Below are 23,011 nucleotides of genomic sequence, written 5' to 3' on the forward strand. Positions count from 1 at the left end.
CACTTGGTCTTAAAAAGTTGCCACTGTTTTATAGTGAATCAGAGTTGGCTAATTCAGGAATTACGGAAACCCTACATTTTATCTGCATTGTTTTAAAAATTGTGGTGTGCCATGAGTACTTGTTAAGGCGGTACTGTTCTATCTGAAATTTCATGATTCAGTAACATTTGGTCTGGAAAAAATAAATCCTTATAAGAGGTCAGATAGTATATCTTAATACCGTATCCCCCAACTTCATTATGTGTTGGAATCAACTGTTACGTTCTTTTTCTTCAAACAGGTTGAATCATTTATTTTGGACCAAGAAGATCTGGATAACCCAGTGCTTAAAACAACATCTGAGATATTTTTATCAAGTGCTGCTGAAGGAGCAGACCTACGGACAGTGGATCCAGAAACACAAGCAAGATTAGAAGCTTTATTGGAAGCAGCAGGTAGGTTTTTTAAATTGGCAGTAGTTTTCTTTTAGGATGAACTAATTGTTTTAACCTGAGAGAATAACTATCATAATATTTGGCACTTTTAACAACTTGAAATTAAAGCAAGGAACAGAAATTGAATTTCTAGAATTAAGCTGTTGTTTTAGAAGTGTTTTTAAGGAATGTAAGAAATATGAGCAAAATATTGTAATAAGCAGATTTTCTTAAAAAGTAGACATGGTTATCTGAATTAAGATGCAGATAGAATACTTCAAATTGTATTTGTGGGAAATTCTAGGACCATAAAGTTTGAAGAGGCCATTTAGGCAATTCAGTACAATTCTTTTCTCAGTGCAAGAAAGCATTATTGACAGGTAGCTGTCCTGCCTCTGGTTGAAAATATCTAATGGAGCTCACCACTTCTCATAACTGGTTCTAGGGTTGAACTCTTAAGAAAACTGCTAGGAATTTTTCTCGATCAGAAGATACCTTCTATAACTTAAATCCATAATTCCAAATCCTGCACTCTGGAACAGTAGAGTCCACAACGACAAAAAATTTCCTGCAAGTCCCTGTTCCCCTAACTTCTCAGCAATAGGGATTTTGTTAACAGATTTTGTCAAGAAGCATTCACTAGATAAGTCAATTCCATTTAGAGAAGGTGGGCCTGAAGGTAACTGGCACCCAAGCCATATATGTGGGTCTGGATTCTCAAACTGATAATGAGGCTAGTATCTTGTGTGTAGACAATATACAGGTGCAGGTTGGTCCACCTTCTCAGGAGAAAAAAGCTTCTTCCCTGTCACTGAAACAAATAAGAAGGTAACTAGTTTTGAAGTGTTATATCTGAAAGCAGACATACTGGTTGAAATGACTGTGCTATCACCTTAACCTTTTTATTAATAAATTTGTTAATTAGAACTTGGAAAACATTGTTCCTTGAATGTTTGTTTCCAGTTATATTAATGCCACCATAGGGCATTATAAATCAAAACTATCACTTTGAATTGAACTGAGAAATCTGTGGGCAGCCAGTGCAAGGCCTGCAGCACAGTTGTTACATGGTTATGGCAACTCTTGTTTATCTGCTGCCCTTTAACCAATTACAGCTTCAGTGTGGTCTTCAGAGATAGCCCCATGTAGAGGTCATTGCATAGTCCAGTTATGTGGTGGTAAGTGGTCGCGTCCTCTGTTGATGCACCCTAAAATATCCTTTTCGGCTGTGAGACACTGTTGTGTCACATTAGCTTGTGATCAGTTACTTTTCACTCATACCATTACCATGTCTCCTGAATGTACCTCTGCATTTTAAGATCCTTTTCCTGTTAGCTTCTCCTGCCATTCATCGGTATTTAATATTGTTCTAAGTTTATAATAATCTGGATTTTTGAACTGCAATTTATATGTTTGACTACATTTACCATTAGTTTTCCAAATCATGGCATTATGAAACCACTATCTTCCAAATTTTTATTATCAGATGAAGGATAGCTGATCATCTTGTGCTTTTTTGTACCCTCTGAAAGAAAAGGACAACAACAAAAGTCAGGAATGTTCTCGAGACCATGTTGTTGTAAAGTTTTCTTAATGTTTCTCAAAATCATCTTTAAAAATGTAGGCTTTGTCACCTTGTCTACTTAGCAGAATTAAGAGACAGATGATCATGATATTTTGTTAGGTTTTAGCAGCCTGTCTGCCAGATGCAACACCAGCAAACACTACTGTGCTACTCTTTGCTGAGGTTTTTGTTGTGCTTTGGATAACTGCTGGCTGCAAAAATTGTCACTCAGATTTATAGCTGGAAAAAAGTGATACATTTTTGATACTAGTAACGGTTGACAAACTGGACATTGATAATTGGTAAAATTTGCAATATGGAAACACCAAGTGGGAACAAAAGGGAAGGATTAAAAGACAGAAATGAACTTAATGTAAGGAAACAGTTGTTTAACTTCATCTATAGAATATATAATGAAAAATTGGAGATATTGGATTTGTTCATATTGTAAAGGAAGAAGGAGAAAGTTCCTAGTTTACCTCCTCCTGATTCATCAAACTGTAAACATACTTCAGATGTCATACTAAGCCATATTTTAGCATTATGGGAATGCATTAGCTTAACCCTGTAACCTTAGGCAAGGAAGATATTGAAAGAAACCACATTTGCTTTAGACCAGGAATGGGAAAATGGTGGTCCCTGGACTGATTCGTCCCCCTTTCCCCCTTTAGCCTCTGAAAATGTTTCATTAGGAATCAATAGAAGACTTTTTTCAAGCCTAATTTTGGAATGGGGAGTTGTTTTTGAGTAGTTAAAATGGGGTGAGAAGAACTTGTTCAACAGATGATAGAAAAAAAGAACCCATTGCTTGAAATCAGACACCATAGGGACTATATTTTAAATGAACTTTTTAAACAGAATTGAAGTTTATGGACTCTTGCTCCCATCATAGTAAACTGTAGCTTACAGTTAGCTTTGAACCAGATAAGGGGTTAATGTTATATTTGGAAATAATATTTAAGATGTTTTTATTTCCTATTTATACATTCAATAGTCTGTCTGGCTTGGATGAAATAGTGAAGTATGATTTGATCAGTCTAAGCAAAAAGTTAATTTGAGTGCTCAAATAAAACAAGTCTAGGAGAAGCTTGCAAGCCTCAGGCTGAAATACAAATTACCAAATTGTGACCTCCAATTCTGGCAGTAAGAAAAAGTTTATTTATAATCAAGGACCACATGGCATACATTATCCTAAAAAACTGTATCATGAAAGATAAATTTAAAATTCAGTTCAATACATCCTTCATAGATAGTAATGCACAATGCAATAACTAAATAATCTCATGCTGAATTGTGATTTTGGTTGCACAAAATGTTGAAACAATACCTGGACTTCATCTTTGAGTTATCAGCTAAAAGGAGGACCATAGAGCCTTGAAATTCAATAATAGTTAGGCAAAAAAGGGAAGTTTAGATTGTTATGCCAGAATGAATAGAAAGGATAGATAAGAATATGACCGATTGATTTTAACTTTCCTCAGTGAACAGGGACAGAGAGGAACTGTTGTATCCAGTCCTGGTAACAGTAAGGCATAGCTGTTTATTATTTTGTAGTCTTAACCTTTTTTATTGGTCAGTTTGATTAGTTTTGACTGCAGAGTACATATAACATTCTCTTTTTGTACACATAAAATGAAAACCAATAAGCAAAAATGACATTCTTTTATTAAAATACATTTCATTCATTGAATACATTTGGATTGGAAGTATTGTAATGAGCAACCCCCAGTGTAGCATGTGATGAGCATATTTATAATACACAATTCTAAAGCTACAGTTTCTCAACAACTCTGGGAAGTGGAAAAACTGTACACCAAAGAAGTTGTACAATATCAGATAACAAAAAATGAAGATAGTCATCCAGTGGAACAGACGTAAGAACCCTCACAAAGAGAGCCTATAACCTGTCCTAGTCCAAAGCCTGGGGAAAAAACCAGGCCGTCAAGGCTAATTCAAAGGAAGGCAGGGTGGGGCTATTCAAATTTGTGAGGGAATGCTAATCCAAAAGGCAGGCACCATGGCAGGGAAGGCATACTTCTTGAATCCTATCAGATGATGCTTAATAGGTGGGACCCAGAGCATGCTGATTCTCATCTTACAGAAGAGGCAGAGACAATAAGTGAGGAGGTCCCTCAAATACATAGGCCCTATGCCATGTGGGGCTTTACAGATGATAATCAGCACCTTGAATTGCATCCAGAAGCCTACAGGTAACCAGTGAAGTGCATGAAGCAGAGGTGTTACCATGGCATACCCATATTGCTCATGCCTCTACATTCTGGACCAGGTGCAACTTCCAAGTGGTTTCAAGGACAGACCCACATACAGCACATTGCAATAGTCCATGCATGAAATAACCAAGGCATGACTAACCATGAGAAGGGCCTTCTGGTTTAGGAATGGGTGCAGTTGGTGCACAAGATGAATCTGTGTAATGGCCTTTGAGCAGGAGCTGAGAGTCACAGAAAACCCCCAAATTGTACACCAAATACATTTGGGAGGAATGTAGAGGTGGAAAGTTCCCAGTCACTCTGTCCTGCTAGGATTGAGCTTAAGTTTGTTCATCCCCATCCAGACCTTAAGGTTTCCAGTCGCTGGGACAAGACCATGACAGCATCACTCGTGGCTTATACAGCAAAGTATACAGCAATACTGATGATAATAGACCCTGTGCCAATGGATATACAGCCAATAGATATAAAGATATACAGCAAAGTATCAACAGCATACTAATGATAACAGACCCTGTGCCATTGGATGATTTCAACCAGTGGCTTCATGTGAATGTTAAGCGGGAGGGACAAGAGTGTCAAGCCCTGAGGCTTTGAACTCAATGTCTCCCTCCACCATCCATTAAAACTGACTGGAACAGCCATGGATAAAGGAAAAGAATCACTGCAACACCATACTCCTCCCCAATCTCTGTAGCCTGTCCAGAAGGACACCATGATCAATGGTATCGAAGGCCACTGAGAGGCCACATTTTGTTGCTCTTATTGTCATTGTATATAATTCCTAACATAAATTCTCACACATGCTTGATTGGATTCACTCCTTGTCTTTCTCCATGGTGCTCTAGGCTGCTCTCCTGTTGTTTCATCTAGAGCTCCTCAGAGAACTAGAGAGCCATCAGGATTGGCTCCCTGGATTGACAAACAGGGAAAGACCACATGGAACAAACCGATCCGAGGCCTTATCATTCTCCCATTCCAGGTAGAAACTCAGTTGAAGTGCCTATTAGTTCCTTAAGAAAAAACCCCAAGCTCCCTCTAAAACCTGTGAGGATTCGTCTTGCAACATTGCTGAAAAAGTGGTAGTTATGACTGGTTCTCGAAGTTCCAGCCATTGCAGTGCCCCCATAGTCATGTGATTGCGATCTGGGAGTCCAACAACCAGCCCAGATTTTCGACCTTTGCAGTGTCCTGCGGTCACATGACTGCGATTTGTGACATTCCCTGCCATCTTCCCACAAGCAAAGTCAATGGGAAAGCCAGCAGGAAGTCAGAAATAGCGATCACGTGAGGTCCTTGTTTAGTGATGGTAACTGGGAACTGCCAGAACTACCATCACTAAGTGGTGCAGTCTTGTGACATCGCACTTTATGACTGCATCGATTAGCAATGGAGATTCTGGTCCCGATTACCATTGTTAAGCGAGGACTACCTGTATGGTACATCTAAGTATATGTTAACTATTTGTAGAGTATTCTTTTTCATTTATGGTTGTCATGCTTTAATAATATCAAGTTATTATTGAGGTGTTATTTACATGAGGCTGCCTTTGAAAAGTGTCTGGAAACTAGCTAAGAGTTGAGGAACTTGTGGTTCTCTTCATGCTGCTGAACTTCCCCTCTCAATATTGTTCAGTGTTAACCATACTAGCAGGAACTGCTGAGAATTGTAGTTCACTAACATCAAGCATGTCATACACACCCAATTCTAGTTTCACTCATTTACAATGCCATAATCTGATTGTTGAATGGACCAGCTACTGCAGCATGTGACTCCTCTACTGCAAAAGTGGAGTGTCATTTCACAACTAGTAGTTATTTTTAGGGTCCTAAAAGGCTTGAGGCTGGATACATGAATGGATAATCTTTCTCCTGTGCATACCTGCTTATTCAGATACTTTTCAGAACATCTAGATCAGGTATCTTTCCCAATATCTGGGCTATTTTTTCAGTAATTTAAGTGAATTGGGTTCCAGGTTGCATGTTGGATTTAATATAGTGAATATTGGCATTGTGGTGCCTGTGGGCAGTATTGTGGTTGCAGCTATGTGTAATGTCCTGTTGATACTTGAATCTTTTTCTTAAAAAAAAGGGGGGGAGAAGAATCTGGAGTTTGGGTCCCACATGGCCCTTAAAATATTTGTAGGAAGAAAATGGCCAGTGTAGCATATTCAGAGGAGCTTTGCTGAGATGGTGAGGGGACTGCAAAACAAGGGCAGTTGAAACTACAGGAAAGTTGATTAACCTAGATATTAGGAATACTTTCTTAACTTTAAGAGGTTGTCTCATTAACTGGTATGTTCCCCTTCACTGGAAGTCTTCCAACAGGTGTTGGGTAATCATCTGTCCAAAATATTGTACTAGATCCCGTACCAAGCAGGGACTTGGAAAAGATGAACTTTAAGATCCATTCTAATTCTTAATGATTCTATGAAATATGATGAGTAGTTCTGAAGTGTTCCTGCATGCATGGAAAATTAGAAAAGAAGGAAGGCACAGTTTTTATTGCTTCTGCCAATTAAAAGCCAATTGGGATGGCAGTAAGGAAATACATAGAGGGATTGGGTGGGCTAATAAGGAAATAAGGTGATAAGTGTGGGTAGCAATGGTAAGAATGAGGAACAGGTGGGTTTTGGAGAACGGTAGGAACCTGAACCGGAAAGGGAAGTGGTTAGGATAGTTGATTTTATTCATGGGAGATATTTATAAGAGAAGGGGAAAGAAATGGGATAGGGGGAGGTGATTCCAAAAACTAGAGAACTGTGAGTTGTGATTTGGTGTTGGAACTCCACTTTTGCCTTATTCAAGTACTGCATGTTATTTGTCTTTTACCCTTGTCAGTTTGCCATTTTGTGAAATGGAGTTGTGTCTGATACTCAAGCCTTCTTTTTGTGAATCATGTCACTTATTACACTTTTTCATAATTCCAAAGATTTCTCTGATGAAGAATTAATGGATTGTTTAGCTCATGTTTCTGTATTTAAGTATTTTAGATATGAATATGTTTAACTGTTAATTGTTTTGACTTAATTGTTTTGTTCAGCCTAAGGGTTGAAAAGCTGAAATCTAAATTAAATAACAAAAATATTTAAAATCTTAAGAACAATTGAAGTAAAATATATAGGTTAGACAAAACACATATAACATAATTTAAATTTTATCTTCAAAATGTTAAATTCAAATTATTTATAATAATTATAGAGTCAGGGCAACTCAAATGCATATATTATCATTATACTTGAAGGAATGGTTGGAGTCTCTGAACTCTCTCAATATGCTTGTCTTCACGTGCCTGAAATGGGATGAATGTAAATATTCCCTTTAAAATCATAGCAGAGTTGGTCAGAAAAAGATACATCTTTAGAAAAGCATTGTTCCATTAATTTAACAAGCAGTTTATTAAATGATATAGTATCAGTGTAATATAAAACAAAGCTTGGCAATATCAGTCTAGGCTCAAGGGATGGAGAAGACACATTGCTATAATTTATAAAGATTGTGTCATCCTTGTGAGGAAACACTTCTTTCTAGTACCGGTTATAGGGGCATATATTTGATGTTGAGCCAGTTAGAATAGGATTTTATATACATACATACATACACATATGATTTACAGAGCTGCCCACCTCACAGTAGTGACTCTGGGCAGTGTACAACGATTAGAACCACCACAATAACATATAACCAATGTTGTTTTAGTTAAAACAGCCCCCCCCAAAAGGAATACAGTACCACCATCAGAACTCCCCTAACTGCCTGGTCCAAATGCCTGGGGGAACAGTCTTAGAGCCTTATTAAAGACTAACAGGGTCAGGGTTGCTAGTGGCATATTGTTTATTGTGTTCCTGGATGACCACCCTGTCCAAGTAGCTGCAGATGTTTCAGGTGGTCTGGGAGACTTCAGGGAATACGCTAAGCACCATCATCACCGTGCACCAGATTGGATCTTCTTGGCCTCCACGACAACCATGTTGCTGTCTCAGTTAGTCACTGGCTAGTCCTAGGTGACAAATTATATGTTGGACTGTTTTTTTGTGAATGGCTGTGGAGAGGGGGTCTATGTTAGGAGCGTGGTCTGTGAATTTCTTTATCAGTACAGATCACTTTATTACACAACTTAGTTGACAGACCTTCCTTGTAGGGATAAAGTATTGGAGAAAGCAATTTGAGTACATTCCTAGATAGTGGGAATCTGACTTGAGTAAGGACTAGTGAAGAATTTTTTGGTAATTTTAACAGAAAGGTTTATTACAGGAAATACATTGGGATGGGGAGAGGATAAGCAAAGCTTGGTTCCTAGCTATTTACATCCTATCAGGCAGAGAGTAAATGAATAAGTGAGAAGGGAACACAAAGGCAGGAAGGAAGCACCTGAGAATAGCAATCTCATAGACCCAGAATGAGAGATAAAGAGGGAACACAGACAATTTCCAGCTCCTTGTCTTATCCCAGTACCCCTTTTGGTAAATAGATTGTGAGGTGCTTAAGAATCAGTGTAACTGAAATCACCCTTCCAACAAAAACATCCCATTAGAATGGTTTGATCTCAGAAACTGAAAGGATTCCTGAATGCTCTGTAGAATTTCCCAGTCAGGGCTCTGATCCTGTCAATACTCCTGTCACATTATGGAAGGATAGACTACAGATATAGACTACCACTGCTCCTACACACATTCTTTAGTGTATGCAATGTAAAATGTCCTTTAGTGCTCAAAGCATCTCTAGCTGATGAAGTGGGGCTATAAGCTGAATGGAATGCCATAGTACAGATTTAAAGATGAATGGATCTGAGCATAAGTAAGAACATTGTGTTGTGACTATCATGTGACTGTGAGGGAGGCAAAAAGGGAGCTATTTTCACCAGATCCTTGATTTACTTTTATGTAGAATTGTTTTAGGTAATAAAAAGGCTTCTGGGTATTGTTCTAGGAATAATAAGTCACCTAGCAAGTAGATGACCATATAAACTGAACAAATAAATAATCTCCTGGATCAGAGGATTCAGGAGATGATGATGATGATGATGATGATGATGTATGTATTTATTTATTTATTTATTTATTTATTTAGAACTTTTTAAAAAGAAGATAAAAACTAATACAAACTAATATAGAGAAGAGAGAAAAACAAAGAGAAAGCAAAAAGTGCAAGAAAAGGGAAAAAGTTCCAGAAAAATAGAAAAGAAAGAAAAAAAGATACAAAGCAGTTATAAGTATAATTCTATGTCAACATCTCTCTCTAAAGTTACATCAAAATACTCTTCTTTCTATAATCTATCCTGTCTAATCATCAAAAGTATAAATAAAAATTTCATTTTTTTCATTTTTATGCCAGAAGTCCATAAGAGGTTTCCAATCACCAATAAATGTAGAGAGTATCTTTTCTCTAATTGAAGTTAGTTTATCCATCTCAGGAAGATCTGTCAGTTTCACCAAACATTCCTCCATAGTGGGTAATGTCGAATCTTTCCATCTCTGTGCATATAATAATCTTGCCACAGTAATCATATATTGAAATAATCTTCCATGGCTTTCTCCTAACTGTTTATCCATTAATCCTAAAAGGAAAAGTTCTGGCTTCAATTGATTATTAATCTTTAAAATCCTCTGTATCAAAGTATGTGTTTGAATCCAAAATGTTTTAGCTTTTTTACGTGTTCACCAAGCATGATAAAATGTCCTTTCATGTTGTTCACATTTTCAACATACATTTGAAGTGCCTTTATACATTCTAGATAATTTCTCTGGTATCATATACCAATGATATATCATTTTATAAAAATTCTCTTTGAGATCATAACACAATGTAAATTTCAACCCTTTTAACCACATATTTTCCCACTGATCCATCTGTATATTATAACCAAAATTCTTAGCCCACTTTATCATACATTCTTTAACCTGTTCTTCTGTTTCAAATTTCAACAAATGTGTATATGTTTTAGCAATTAACATATTCGTCATCGGTGCGCAGTTGTACTTGAAATTCTGTCTGTCTTTGCTCCATGCCATAAGTCTCCATACCATAAGTGGATTTAAAAAATCATTTTATTAGACATGGAATAGATATAAACCGGAGTTGTGCCCGAAAACACCTTTATGGATCTCAGCTCAAGAAGCATATCATTAGAAGAAAAACAACATACAAAGACAATGGTTGGTGTACCGGGAACTATTGGAAAACCATCAAGGGGAATTTAAAATTAAATCAAGAGAGCAATTAATAGCAGAAGGATATAGTTGTCAATGGTTTTCCCATTTACAGTTATCAGAAAGATTCAAAATGGACAATCCTCTATAATAGACTAATGTATAACCTATAACCATAGTTTATAATATAGCATACATTTGTCAGGTATGTAATCAGCAAATATTAATAACCAAAATTTAATGTTTTATTTTAACATTTAAATCAAGGTAATTGCCATTAAAATTGTTGTAAGAACCAGTAATCTTCATTTAAAGATACTGCAGAGGACATGTTTATGAAGTTCAGTTGTAGCTTGAATAAAATCTACCAATCTCCACAGGACAGCTGACTTTTTCATTTTCAGTAAGAGTTAAATTTTTATGGAAATCTGGATGAATATTTTCCTTTTCAGAAGAGATTCTAAATGTTTGGCATGTGCAACAGTGAGTTGGGTAATAAAGCAGGTTGTGGAGAATTGTCTTTTAAGGAATCACCATTTTGCCAGTTTCTGTCTTAAAGCATCATTACATTTACTTTCCACAAATTAATGTTATTACTTAAGATGCTGTCAGACTCATACTATCTTATTAATATGTTACAATAATTATACTAATAATATAATAATATGCTGCCTTTTTCTTTTGCTTCGATGTGTTTCCAGAACTGAGAAAAGGGGTGATCAACCTATGGGTTACATATTGTTCCCTATTATTCTTAACATTATGTTGCCTAAATATAGTGGCAAAATTACACTGTGATCCATAGTAGCTCAGCATTTTTAAAAAATAGTAAATTAGACAAGGCAACAGTTTGTGCTTAGCTGACTCTTCCTTGATTCCTGCCCCATCCTCTACTCAGATAATTTCAGCCAATGGCAATCAGGATAGAACCTTTACCCACTGTTTTATTGGCTAATGTATTCTCTCTAGTTTCAAGATTGATCTAAACGTTGATCTAAATTCAGGACATTTAAAATGGATTTTTCAAGCTCAGCAAATTCTGTACACCTAGAAAAAGAGAAAATACAGTTTAATACAGACTTCTCAGCTTGGTACTTTCTATATGCATTGGAATTACTTCCAGATTTGGTAGCCAACTTGATAGCATGTTAGCAGTATGAACTGTAGTCTTGAAGCATCTAAAGAGCAGTGAGTTAGAAGGAAATGCGGGATAGTGGATTGAATATTTGGCATTAGGAAGATTTAGGTTAGGTTGCCATTACTTGCCAATTGGTTGAATGAGGTGCCAAATAAAAAGGATACCACCTTTTACTCCAGCCATTTTATTTCATGATTCATGTGCATGCAGTCCTTAACATAGAGTTTGACTTGTTAGAGGTAGATTCTAGTTTTGATCCTAACAAGATTTCTGTACATAAATGAATATTTGTCAGCATACATTGTATCATTGTTTGAATATTTAAAAATATTTTTCATGCTCTAGGACAGTTTCAAATTTAATAGTCATTCATTCATTCGTTCATTCACTCATTCATAAAAGTTTGTTTAGGTCATTTGCAAATTTAGTCTGGATCCCTTGTGAGATATAAGTTCAGATATCTCAGTGATCCAGTGATGACACGCTAGATTCTTTTCCTGTGGTAGTATACTTGAAAAGTTCCTTTTACTTTGAGATGATCTACTTGGACTAACAGAAGATAAAAACATCTCATTTAAAAAAAAATCTTAGAGAAGTTGTAATCTAATGATTAAAAATATAATAGGTAAAATTTGCATTAGAGAGATTACCATGTAAAATCTACTTATATTTCACTATAATGGGAAACTTGTGATAGTGGTACATGTATGAATATAATAAATATTTTGATGTTTGAAGAAACTGCAACTTAGATAAAAGATTTTGGTAACAAAATATCAAGAGGGGAAAGGATAATTGAAAATAACTAACATGTAATATTGCAGATAATTGGATCCAAAACTAGTTATACTGAGGTTGTTGTAATTATTTACTACATAAAATCACATTGATTTCTAGGATTTACTCTGGCTAACTCTGCATCCAACTCATAGTGATGTAGAATAGTTCTGATCATCTTAAACTTCTGGGAAATTAATTAATTTATATGGGTGTATACAAACTTTTAATTTGAATCTGCACCAGTCATTAATTGTACTACCTGAAAATTTGGGAAATCTGTAGTTTAAAACGATTAAAATAATTGAGGCCTTACATTCCATGGCACTGAGCCTTTTTCCTTTTTTTTAATTCTTCAGGGCTATGTTTTGCATAAATGTAACAGCTAGAATTGTGTGCAATGAAAATTGTCTTAAAGCCAGCTTTGTTTTTTGTTTTAATAATATATTTAAACAATTGAACATTTAGTTATTTGGCATGTTTGCTACTGATGACTTTAACTAATAATGCATGTGGTTGAAGTCTAAAATAGTGTCTCTGCATTTTTTGTGTGGCTTTCGTACTAATCTGATTGATGAACACACATACGCTGAAGGGATTGGTAAATTGTCCACTGCCGATGGTAAAGCCTTCGCAGATCCTGAGGTGCTCCGAAGATTGACTTCTTCTGTTAGCTGTGCATTGGATGAAGCTGCTGCTGCATTGACACGGATGAGAGCAGAAAACAATCACAATGCAGGACAAGTGGACAAGTATGTATTGAGTTTTTGTATTTTATTTTGGTTTTATATGTGTTTGACATGGAAAATGAGCATTTGTGATACAGTAGCTCAAACTTTAGAATATCTTGTAACTTTTTTGCATTTGAGTTCAGCAACTTAGAAGGCAGATATCTAGATTTGAATTTTAGAGGTATAACTAGAATTATAAACTGACTTTGGGGCCTCTGTGGGTCATGTTCATGGTTCGGGCCTATGCAGACTGTTATTCCAGAACTCACTCTATGCATATCTTATAATTACAATTGCTGGTTCTCACAGCTGCCACAATGGCACTTATGAAAAAAAGTTTCCATCTTTTCTTATTTATCTTATTTAATTTCCTCCTAACTCTTCAGTTGTTATTTCTTCTGTGTAATGTTTTGGGTTTTTTGAATGCATATGTTTTTGACATACACTTGGCTTGGGACATCACAGTCTTTTGTAATTGTTCTGCTTGTGAAATTAAACTCCTCCCTGCCCTCCTCCACATATGTATATTGATGGTCCTTGTATTTGTCCTGCTTTGGGATGAGACATTAAATTATTTCCCATCCTTATTGCCAACATTTCCTTCTACAAGCCTACTAACCCTCCTCCTGGAATAATCCTGAAGCATCAATCATTATTAATAGCATTTCAGGAATAAGTATGGAGAAGAACCACTTCTGTCAACTTCTGTCATACTTTGGGTAACGACTAAATACAACAAAAAAATTATAATGGCTCTTTTGTAACTTGCCATTTCTCAGAAGAAGGTATTCTAACCATGCTACCTAATATATCTTTTCTAGTTAAGGTGGGTGGGCATCATATACCAACAATGTTTATAAGAACCATTAGTACCATAGATGCTGGGCAGACTACAAGTAGTCCTTGCTTAACCGTTTAATGATGGTTTGAAGTTTTAACGGCCTTGGAAAAAGTGCTTATGACCTGTACTTGCACTTATGACCGTCACAAACCATTGCACCACCCCCCTGCGGTCGCGTGATCGTGATTTGCAACCTTTTTACGATGGTCATAAAGCGAATCACCACATTCATTAAGTGAATCATGTGGCTGTTAAGCAAATAACAAGTGAACAATCACGTGATTCACTTAATGACCACATGACTCACTTAATGACCACGGTGATTCACTTTACAGTCATCGTAAAAATGGTTGTAAAATTGGGTCTGGTTATGTGACTTGCTTAACGACTGCCCCACTTAACGACCAATTTTCTGGTCCCTATTGTGGTTGTTAAGTGAGGACCAGCTGTAATACCTAAAATGTAAGACCAAACTGGGGCAAATCTTAAGTTTATAAATGGCTAGAGTAAGATGGGAGGAAAAGGGGAGTGTTAAGGACAAACGTCTGGAACTGTCTACAGCTGAAACCACTTGAAACTTTGGTTCTGGATTAATTTCTAGTGCCTATCTTTATTACAATCACAGATCCTTATAAAGTATCAATATACTAACATAGTTTGATAGACCTTCCGATAGACATGAAGTCTTGGAATCTGTTTCTGAAGTAGAGTTTTGAGAAAGCTGTTGAGGGACATTGATATCATTTCTTTGGTTCTAGAAAACCTTCTCAGTGTTGATCTCCAGACTCAGATGCTCCAGCTTTTTTGCAGTATTATGCATTATCTTGGGGTAGATAACTCATATGGTATTACATATTCATATAACTATGATCACAGTAGTAGACTTAGGTTTCCTGAGATTCTTAACACTGGGATTCTCCTTGGAAGAGATACATTTTTATTGTTAATCTTCATGTAGAATATACTTTTATTTAATACTTCCTCTCTTTTCTACTTAATGGAAGAAAGGTGGCCAGTGGACAAGCTGTCCAATGATCAATAAAATGGAAACTCCAAAACTCAATTTTTTTTTTTGTTTTAATTTTGAGAGTGCAACATGCTCTGGTTGTTTTGGATATGAAAGAACAAGATACTTTGAATTCTACTATCAAAGATATCAAAATAGCCATACCAGAAATAGGCCTGCCTGCTTGACTTCACCACCAGAAAATATAGGCCTTGTATACTGGTAAATCCAGATAATTTACACTCACTCAAGCTTCTTATAAACAAACGATATAGAATGACTGCCTACATTTATAAAACAAACTTGTATGCAATTTGTTCCTCCAGCCTGCTGTACTGTAGGACACAACTCTTTAATAATCTTCATATGTTATTTCAAATCCACAAAGATATTTCCATTATGAGGTTGAAATTGCATTAATAATAGTTATTTAACTTCACATACAAGAAATCACTCTTTCCTAATTTCTCCAAGCCCCCCCAGCCAAAAAGTCTTCTCTGATCATTTAAAAAAAAAATTTCTATGAATATTACTTATTCTTGAAAATTATATAGGAACTCAGCTCCTGATGGAATGTAGTATATAGGAGAACAGTCACCAGGAACTAACATCCCATGTTTTGGTGTTGCCTGCAGTGTTCCTTCACTGCCATTTTCCAGAGTTTTCTTTGTTTTGAACTGATCTGAAGAGGGCATAGCAGAGGGGTCCTGAAGCACTTTAAATTAACATCTGGGGTCATACCTCCAGCAGACTTCTGTTTCTTGTTTATCAATCTTTGTGATAAAAAAATATGAATGTTTTGATTGCAAGAATTGGTCATTTTCTATGATTGGGTTATCAACTTTATCTCTAGGCCCTGGAAATACTACTGTTGTTGGGCTTTGTAATACTGATTTGAGAATCCTCTCTATATTCAGGATCTCTAGAATATTTGTCTCTAATTGCCTAGATAACTTTGAATTTTTAAAATAAGGGGCCATCAAGACGTACTAGTGGCTCATGCTGTAAAATTCAAAAAGCTTGATAGGTGACTCATTGTAAGTTCCATTCTTTCATCCATGCTTCCAGTACAGGTTTGGATGCTGGGCTTTTCAGTGCTCACCTGTGGTCTTAACTGTCAATGACTATTATTATTCTGCTGGCCTGTTTTAAAAGAATAATCTCCCTCTTGATTACATGGTATTTTTTCAATTTACCTTTTCCTCATTAAGCGTGATGATGTTAATATATTTTAAGAAATTTCCTCTAAGTCTACAATACTTGAAGTATAGTATATTGTGTAGTTGCTTCCTGACTTCTTCATGCCCACTCCATCACTTTAGCTTTCTTGTACTTATTGATGGCCTATGTATTGATTGCAATACCAAAATTTGTTTTTGACCTAAAATGTTGTATTCCCTTCTTCAGTAGCAAGATAACCTTTCAGTTTGGGGGGAAGCTAGTTTCTTTATTATCCCTTTAAATTATTCTTTTGATTGCTGTTTGTAAGACCAGGTCGAACTAGGACCTAAGCTCTTCTAGCCACCCAAATACTCTTTCTGCTGTCACTGCAATATTTATATCAGTACACCGAGTATTATTTTTTCTTCTTTGGGCAAGAAGATAACAAAGTTTGTTTCCTTTATTTTTCTTCTTTATTATTCTTACCTTGCTATATGTTGTCCATCTCTCTGTCATTCTTTAGTGGGGGCTCCTAATAAGTCATTTTTAGTCACTATTACTTCCTCTAAATTGGGTTGTTTTCTGGTTCTAGAGTAAAGTTCCATTTATTCTACTGTGTTTATTTTGGGGTTTGAGCTTTTTGATTTCTCTTCCTCTTTTCCTTCTTATATAGCTTATCTCCAAATTCCAAACTAACAGATGTTTGCAAAAAGTTTGAACCTTGAAAAATAAAAAATCCAGATAGAAATTACAATCAATGCAAACATTCATGAAAAATGAATTAACAATTAATATCTATTTTAGTGAGAGAGAGTTCACAATCCAGTTAGCCTGGTAACAGTAGATATTGCCTCACCTTAATGCTAGAGAAGATTTTGGACAGATGAATCATTAGATTATAGACTCCATTCACCAATTTGCTGAGCCGTATTACTCATCAGATTATTGCATACCTTCTCAGTTTTTATGATCTTCAGATCTTGGAAGAGAATGCATAGGGCATTGTAGTTTATCTTCTTCCTGCTGGTCCTGTTGGTATTTGAGATTCTCTTGGTTTCCATATATATGAAACCAGTGTTCTCTAACTTCTGTGTACCATGATTATTAATACTGTATAACTTTGCTTTCATCTCAGTTATTGATCTTGTATGTATTCATACCACAATCCTTATAATCCACCTAAAATGTGTAGGAATGAGCCTACTGCATTTGTGTACAGATATCACTGTTGGGAGTTCCTAGTATTTGGATCATACTGCTCCCAGCAACCCTTAGCTGTAGTGCTTATGTCATCAGTTGTACCAGTTACAATTTCTAAGTTATGTCTGTCTCTTCGCTTTAGTCAGTTGCTTTCTAATTTGATACTGTTTCATGTCCTGGTCAGTGACTGTAAGAAAGATATGTATGTTTGATGTTGTCTTGTTTGCATTAATAGTTACACTGAATTTACAGTCATTTTTCTATTGTCACCATGTTATATCTCTATCAATAAACAATTAGGCACTATGGTTCCAAACAGTTCATCCCATCAGTGGCTTCTCTGTGACCCTGTGACCCAGGTCCAGATCCTTGCAAAATTAATACATTTAGTATGGTTTCTTCATACCAGTTAATCTAGTCAGGCTGTTTTTTTTGTTTTTTTTTTGTCTGCGCTCAGTCATTGCTGACCCTGCAGTGACTGCTTGGACGAGTCCTTGCAGTTTTCAAGGCAAGGTGTTTCGGAAGTGGTTTGCCAGAGCCTCCTTCCTAGAGCAGAGCCCAGCTGGCGAGCGCAGGAGGCGGGGTTTCCGTTGCTTCGCACCCTTCTCGGGCGAGCGCGGTTTCGCGCTTACCGGCAACTGCTCCCAACTCCTTTTTGCAAGGCGTCGCCAGCATTTTTCCTCCCACCGGAGTGAGAGTACCCATTTATCTACTCACTTGAGTTTTCGACCTGTTGGGTTGACAGGAACTGGGGAGGAAACAGGAGCTCACCCTGTTTAACACGAAGGCTGGACTCGAACCGCTGAAGCATCGACCATTTCTGGCCGGCAACTTTCAGCGTCATTAAGCCGCTGCGCCACCGCGTCCCCCTAGTCAGGCTGTGCAGTCCCAATAAAAATACTGATGCTTTTTGCACTTTAAACCATTTAGGAATTCTGTCAGAAAGTTGTCTTCCCTGCCACCAAGATTAGTATGCATGAAAATTTCTAAGGGTCCAGAGGAAGGACTGACAAAATCTTAATTTTTCATCTTCAGAGAGACAATTCAAAAGACACAATCTCTCTGAGTATCTGAGGTTACTGGCATGCCTTTAAGGAATTGTGGACCATTCTAGTACTATCATGGACTTTGTGGTGGCAGATTATGTTCCACCTTCTTTGGAAGACAGTTGCACCTCTACTGGATCATCAAAAAAGGATCAATAAACTCAGTCCAGGTTTTGCAGGATACAGTAGTATATTGCTTTGTACAATAAAAATAGATTGATAATACTCGTACTTTAGTAGACTATATGTCAAAGATGAGCAGCTGCCATAGAAAACATGTCTGAACTGGGTTTAGAATGAGGCAGTTTGAAACACCCTATCATAATAAATGCTTTCTTGTGGTGGAAATAGATTTAAAAATTCAAAATTGTTATTGAGTTCTGCTAGGTTGAAAATTGCCTTTATCGTATGTGGAATGCTGATGCCATAGAATGTTTTCTATCAAGTTCAGTTTAGGAACAAGATTTCCTTTGGCCCTCCATTATCTTTACAAGTGAAATAGCCTCCAACGAAAAGCATCCTTCAAGCAGAGACTCGCACAGTCCTTCAGTATTAACCAAATGGTTTGGGTCTTTACAGTTAATGAACTTTGAATCTTTTTTTTCCCCCCTAGCTGTTCCAAGATGCTGGATTAGATATCACAACTAAATTCTATTATTTATGAAGCTATTTAATAGAGGTCGCTGACAAGCTACCTTAACACTATTCCACACAAATTCTACCCTTCAGTTGCTTCTCACTCTTTTTAATGGATCACCCTTTGCCCTGAACTTTATTACAGCTTGCCTTATGGAAGAATGACTGCTGGACACTCATGCCATAGTGAATTCCTTTTCTTCTAAATTTCTTCTTATCTGAATGCATATGCAGCATTATTCATGACAAGGCTACATAAGAAGCATTTCAGGTTTTTTCCTGTTTGCTGCTGTTTGCTAAAACTTCATGTGTGTTGTTTTCTGATGTTATCAGTTGTTTCAATAAATAGAAGCTCTACACAAGTACGAAACATGGAGTCATTGTGGATATTGCTCCACTCATCAAGACTAGTAACAATTGTCCCAGTAGATTATTTACAAATTTCTTTCTTCATCTATACTTTACCCAGTATTCCTAGCAGTATTGATCTGTACTGTTGGGTGGACTGAATCCAAGATGAAATGACTGAACCACTTTGAAGTATATGTTCTCAACCTCATGGAAAGGAGAACTTGTTGCAACTTGTTGCAATACAAACTGAGCATTTTTTCATCAACTTTTTTTTTATTACAAAGTTATATGTGTATGTTTCTGTATGATTTAAGATTTTTTTTTTTTGGCAACAATATACGTTGTGACTGGAACACTGCTATTAAACAACTCTGAAATGATAGATACTACTGATTATGCAAGTGGGCAGCCATCAGAATTTTGTACTTTGGAGATAGTTCCACCTAGCAAAAGAAGTCAATGTAGTTACTGTATATAATTTAAAAAAAAATATTACTGAGTACATACACAGATTAAATATCTGCTGATTTTGTTTATGCTGCTGTATAATCTTATAATACCTATCTTTCATTCAAACATAATTTGAATAATTTGAGAAACTCATCTAAAAGGCAAGTTGCAACCTGGAGTAGTAGTGTTAATCATCTTCTGTATGACATCATTTGAGGTGATTGAAGAACAAAAAGAAAACAAATTAGAAGGCAAACAAAAATATTCTCAGCTTTTTTTTTTTTTAAAGCTAGACATTCCAAAATCTTTCTGTTTCTCCTCATAGGACTTTGTTTCTAGTCTCCTGATCATCTTTATTGCTCTCCTCTGAACCTGTTAAAATTTGTCTTAATTGTGCCAGAATTTGATAAAGTGCTTGAAGTGTCTGACAAATCCAGAGTTGAAGTAGAATAATCATTTCCCTTGATTTTGGAATTACAGTAATATTGATATAGCCAGTTCCGTGATGTGGTTCACAAGTACTCTTGCTAAACCAATTGTCCTCTATTCTATACATGTGCATTTGATATTTGCTTCCTAAATTCTTGTCCTTCACTCAGGTCACCAAGCTTAATCTTTTTTGGTGTATCATAGATATTTTGTGTGCTTCCAAGCCATACAAGTATTAATTAAAATATTCCCAAATTGAGTATTTTATTTTCTGCTGCCATGATTAGGTTTTAGTAAATGGAAGGTACACTTCAGGAGCAGAAATTTATTACTCAATTATGTTCTGCTCAGGTTTTGTTTCACTATCTATTTCACTCCCCCAGTCCTTGCATTCATATCCAAACCCTTCTTCTACATCAGCTCTCACAGCTCAAATTCTACACATTAACTTTGCACTTTTAGAAAAAGGTCAGTTAGCAGATCTGTCAACTTGTCTCAGGAAGCATAACAAAATGTAATTAATAGATACTTTATAACTGTATTTCTTATATTTTAAAAAAATGTTTTTTGCACTGAAGATGTTACCTAGCCGGGTAATGAAACGTTTGCAAGAAAAGAACCAAGCTCAGAGAACCCCAAAGACCCCACAAAAATGTTTTCGTTTTTACAAAATATTTTAAGAAAAAAAATTACTGTCAATTTAAATTCTGGATTTTAAAAAGCCATCCTTTATTTTATTTACCCTGCTTACTAGTAACATTAGTTATTTAAATTGTTTTCTATGCATTTGCACTACTCATCTGTTGTTCTGTTGCAAGATTCCACTTTTCCCTGAGAGGAGGAGAGTGAAAAACAGCAAATTGCTTTCATGAACTTAACAGAATGAGATAGAAATAAAGCTTCCTGTTCAAATATCTTTGGTCTAGAACATTCTGAATAATAATGTATGCAGATATAAAACCTACATATATGAGGGCAGAGTTGACTGCAGGATAGTCAGAGTAACAGGCAAATTCTTATTCTTTCCCAATTTAGATACTTAATTTTCCTGGAATGGTATGAAATGAGATGCAAACCTATTTTGGGTGGGAAAATATTGTCTCCACTAGGGTAATAGTTGCTAGGTTACTAAGACTTTTCTTAAAATGTTTCATTAGCCAATTTCCAAAACATATCAGCTGTCCTTAAATTAAGATTAACAGTGGATAATTTTTATACAATAATTTTATTTAAAATATCTTCTAGTCGCAGTTTGGCAGAAGCTTGTTCAGATGGGGATGTAAATGCTGTTCGGAAACTGCTTGATGAAGGAAGAAGTGTAAATGAACATACAGAAGAAGGAGAGAGTTTACTTTGCTTGGCTTGTTCAGCTGGATATTATGAATTGGCACAAGTGAGTAGCGCCTCTACATGCCTTCTAGACTATTCTTACTTTCCCTTTTGGTGCAAATATAGCAGCTAGATTGCTGAATGGACAGCCCCATGAATGCAGAATAATGTCTACATTAAAGTTGCTACATTGGTTGCCAGTAGGTTTTTGGGCCCAATTCAAAGTGTTGGTGGTTACTTTTAAAGCTATATATAAGTGCAGCCCTGGGATATATCAGATAATGCCTGTCAGAATTGAACCTGCCTGTCCAATCTAATTAGAGTCTACCACCCTTGTGAGATACATTGGGTATGGATGAGATGCCACTTTATGGAAGACTCTCTCTCCAGAAGTACTTGCAGTCCCCAGCTTGCTAATAATCTGAAAATAAGTTAAAATCTGTATTATTTCATTGAGTCTTCAGCCCCAGCTGATTGAGGGTGTCTATTTTGGGGGTTTGATCATGATTTTATTCATTGTTTTTGTTTTGTTTCATTTTGTCCAGAGTCCTTTGGGATTGGGCGGGCTATAAGTAGTATAGATAAATAATTAAATCCTAAGATGAAAGCTGTATGAGCAGGCAGAAACTTTTCAGCATAGGACCAGCACAGAGCTGATGTCTTACAACTTTTTTGCAGTTAAACTTCTGATTCTTCTGCATCATATAGAAAATAGCTAAAGTCTTGAGAATAGCAGGAAAGGAATACAGTTAACATGTTTAATTTGTGCAGGTGTTGCTCGCCATGCATGCAAATGTTGAAGACAGAGGGAATAAAGGAGATATAACTCCACTCATGGCAGCAGCCAGTGGAGGCTATGTGGACATTGTAAAACTACTCCTTGTTCATTGTGCTGATGTGAATGCCCAGTCATCTACAGGTAAGTTTTTATAAAATAAATGAGAAACTATTTATTTATATTTCAAATTTAGTCACCACCTGTCTCTTTGTGGGTGCAAGTCCTAGTTTCCTATTTGCAGGCTTTGTATAAGATTTCTGTTAGAAATAGGTTCATGATATTTAAAGAAGTAATGCTAGATATGAGAAGTAACCTTTTGTGATCAGTATTTTAAATAACATTGATAAAAGTTGGGTGAAGAAATTGAGTTAGTACTACCTAAAATATTTGAAAAACAGCATCACTAATACCCCCCCCAAAAAAAACCCCAACCCAGAAACATAATGCTCCGGAAAAGTAGACTTTGTGCATTCGTAGTTCATATGATAACCTACCTTTCATTGGCATCTTAGATGTTACAAAGGCCTTGTCTGCTTGATCTTTGCATCTTAATTTTTCTGGTTGAAAATTGCTCAAATAGTTGTTTCAGGATATTTGGCATACTAAGAAAATCTTGTCCTAATGTGAGCACTGGAGGCAGGCCAGTTACCAAGAGATTAGCTGGCCAAGATTCTCAAATTTTGGGTTGATTTAGTAGCTTGACATCTATTCAGTCTATTTCACCTATGTAGTTGCAAGCTGTCATGCTACAACACAACTTTGGGAATTGATATCCCATAATT

General features: G+C 36.2%; 1 protein-coding gene across 4 annotated transcripts in view; it reads left to right on the forward strand.

The window, feature by feature from the left end:
• ANKHD1 (ankyrin repeat and KH domain containing 1) overlaps positions 1-23,011 on the forward strand; it is a 124,180-nt gene that overhangs the window by 18,328 nt on the left and 82,841 nt on the right. For 3 of the 4 annotated variants that reach the window (XM_088131547.1, XM_088131544.1, XM_088131548.1), the window contains exons 2-5: positions 281-434; positions 12,867-13,023; positions 21,368-21,515; positions 22,223-22,370. In XM_088131547.1, the coding sequence (XP_087987673.1) occupies positions 281-434; positions 12,867-13,023; positions 21,368-21,515; positions 22,223-22,370 (607 nt within the window). The remainder of the gene's footprint in view (positions 1-280; positions 435-12,866; positions 13,024-21,367; positions 21,516-22,222; positions 22,371-23,011) is intronic. The other variant, XM_088131545.1, reaches the window with a different exon arrangement.

This window comes from Python bivittatus, unplaced genomic scaffold, assembly GCF_059951505.1.
Source record: "Python bivittatus isolate LINGU-HERP-01145 unplaced genomic scaffold, Pbiv_v1 ctg000960_np1212, whole genome shotgun sequence".
Lineage (NCBI taxonomy): Eukaryota > Metazoa > Chordata > Lepidosauria > Squamata > Pythonidae > Python > Python bivittatus.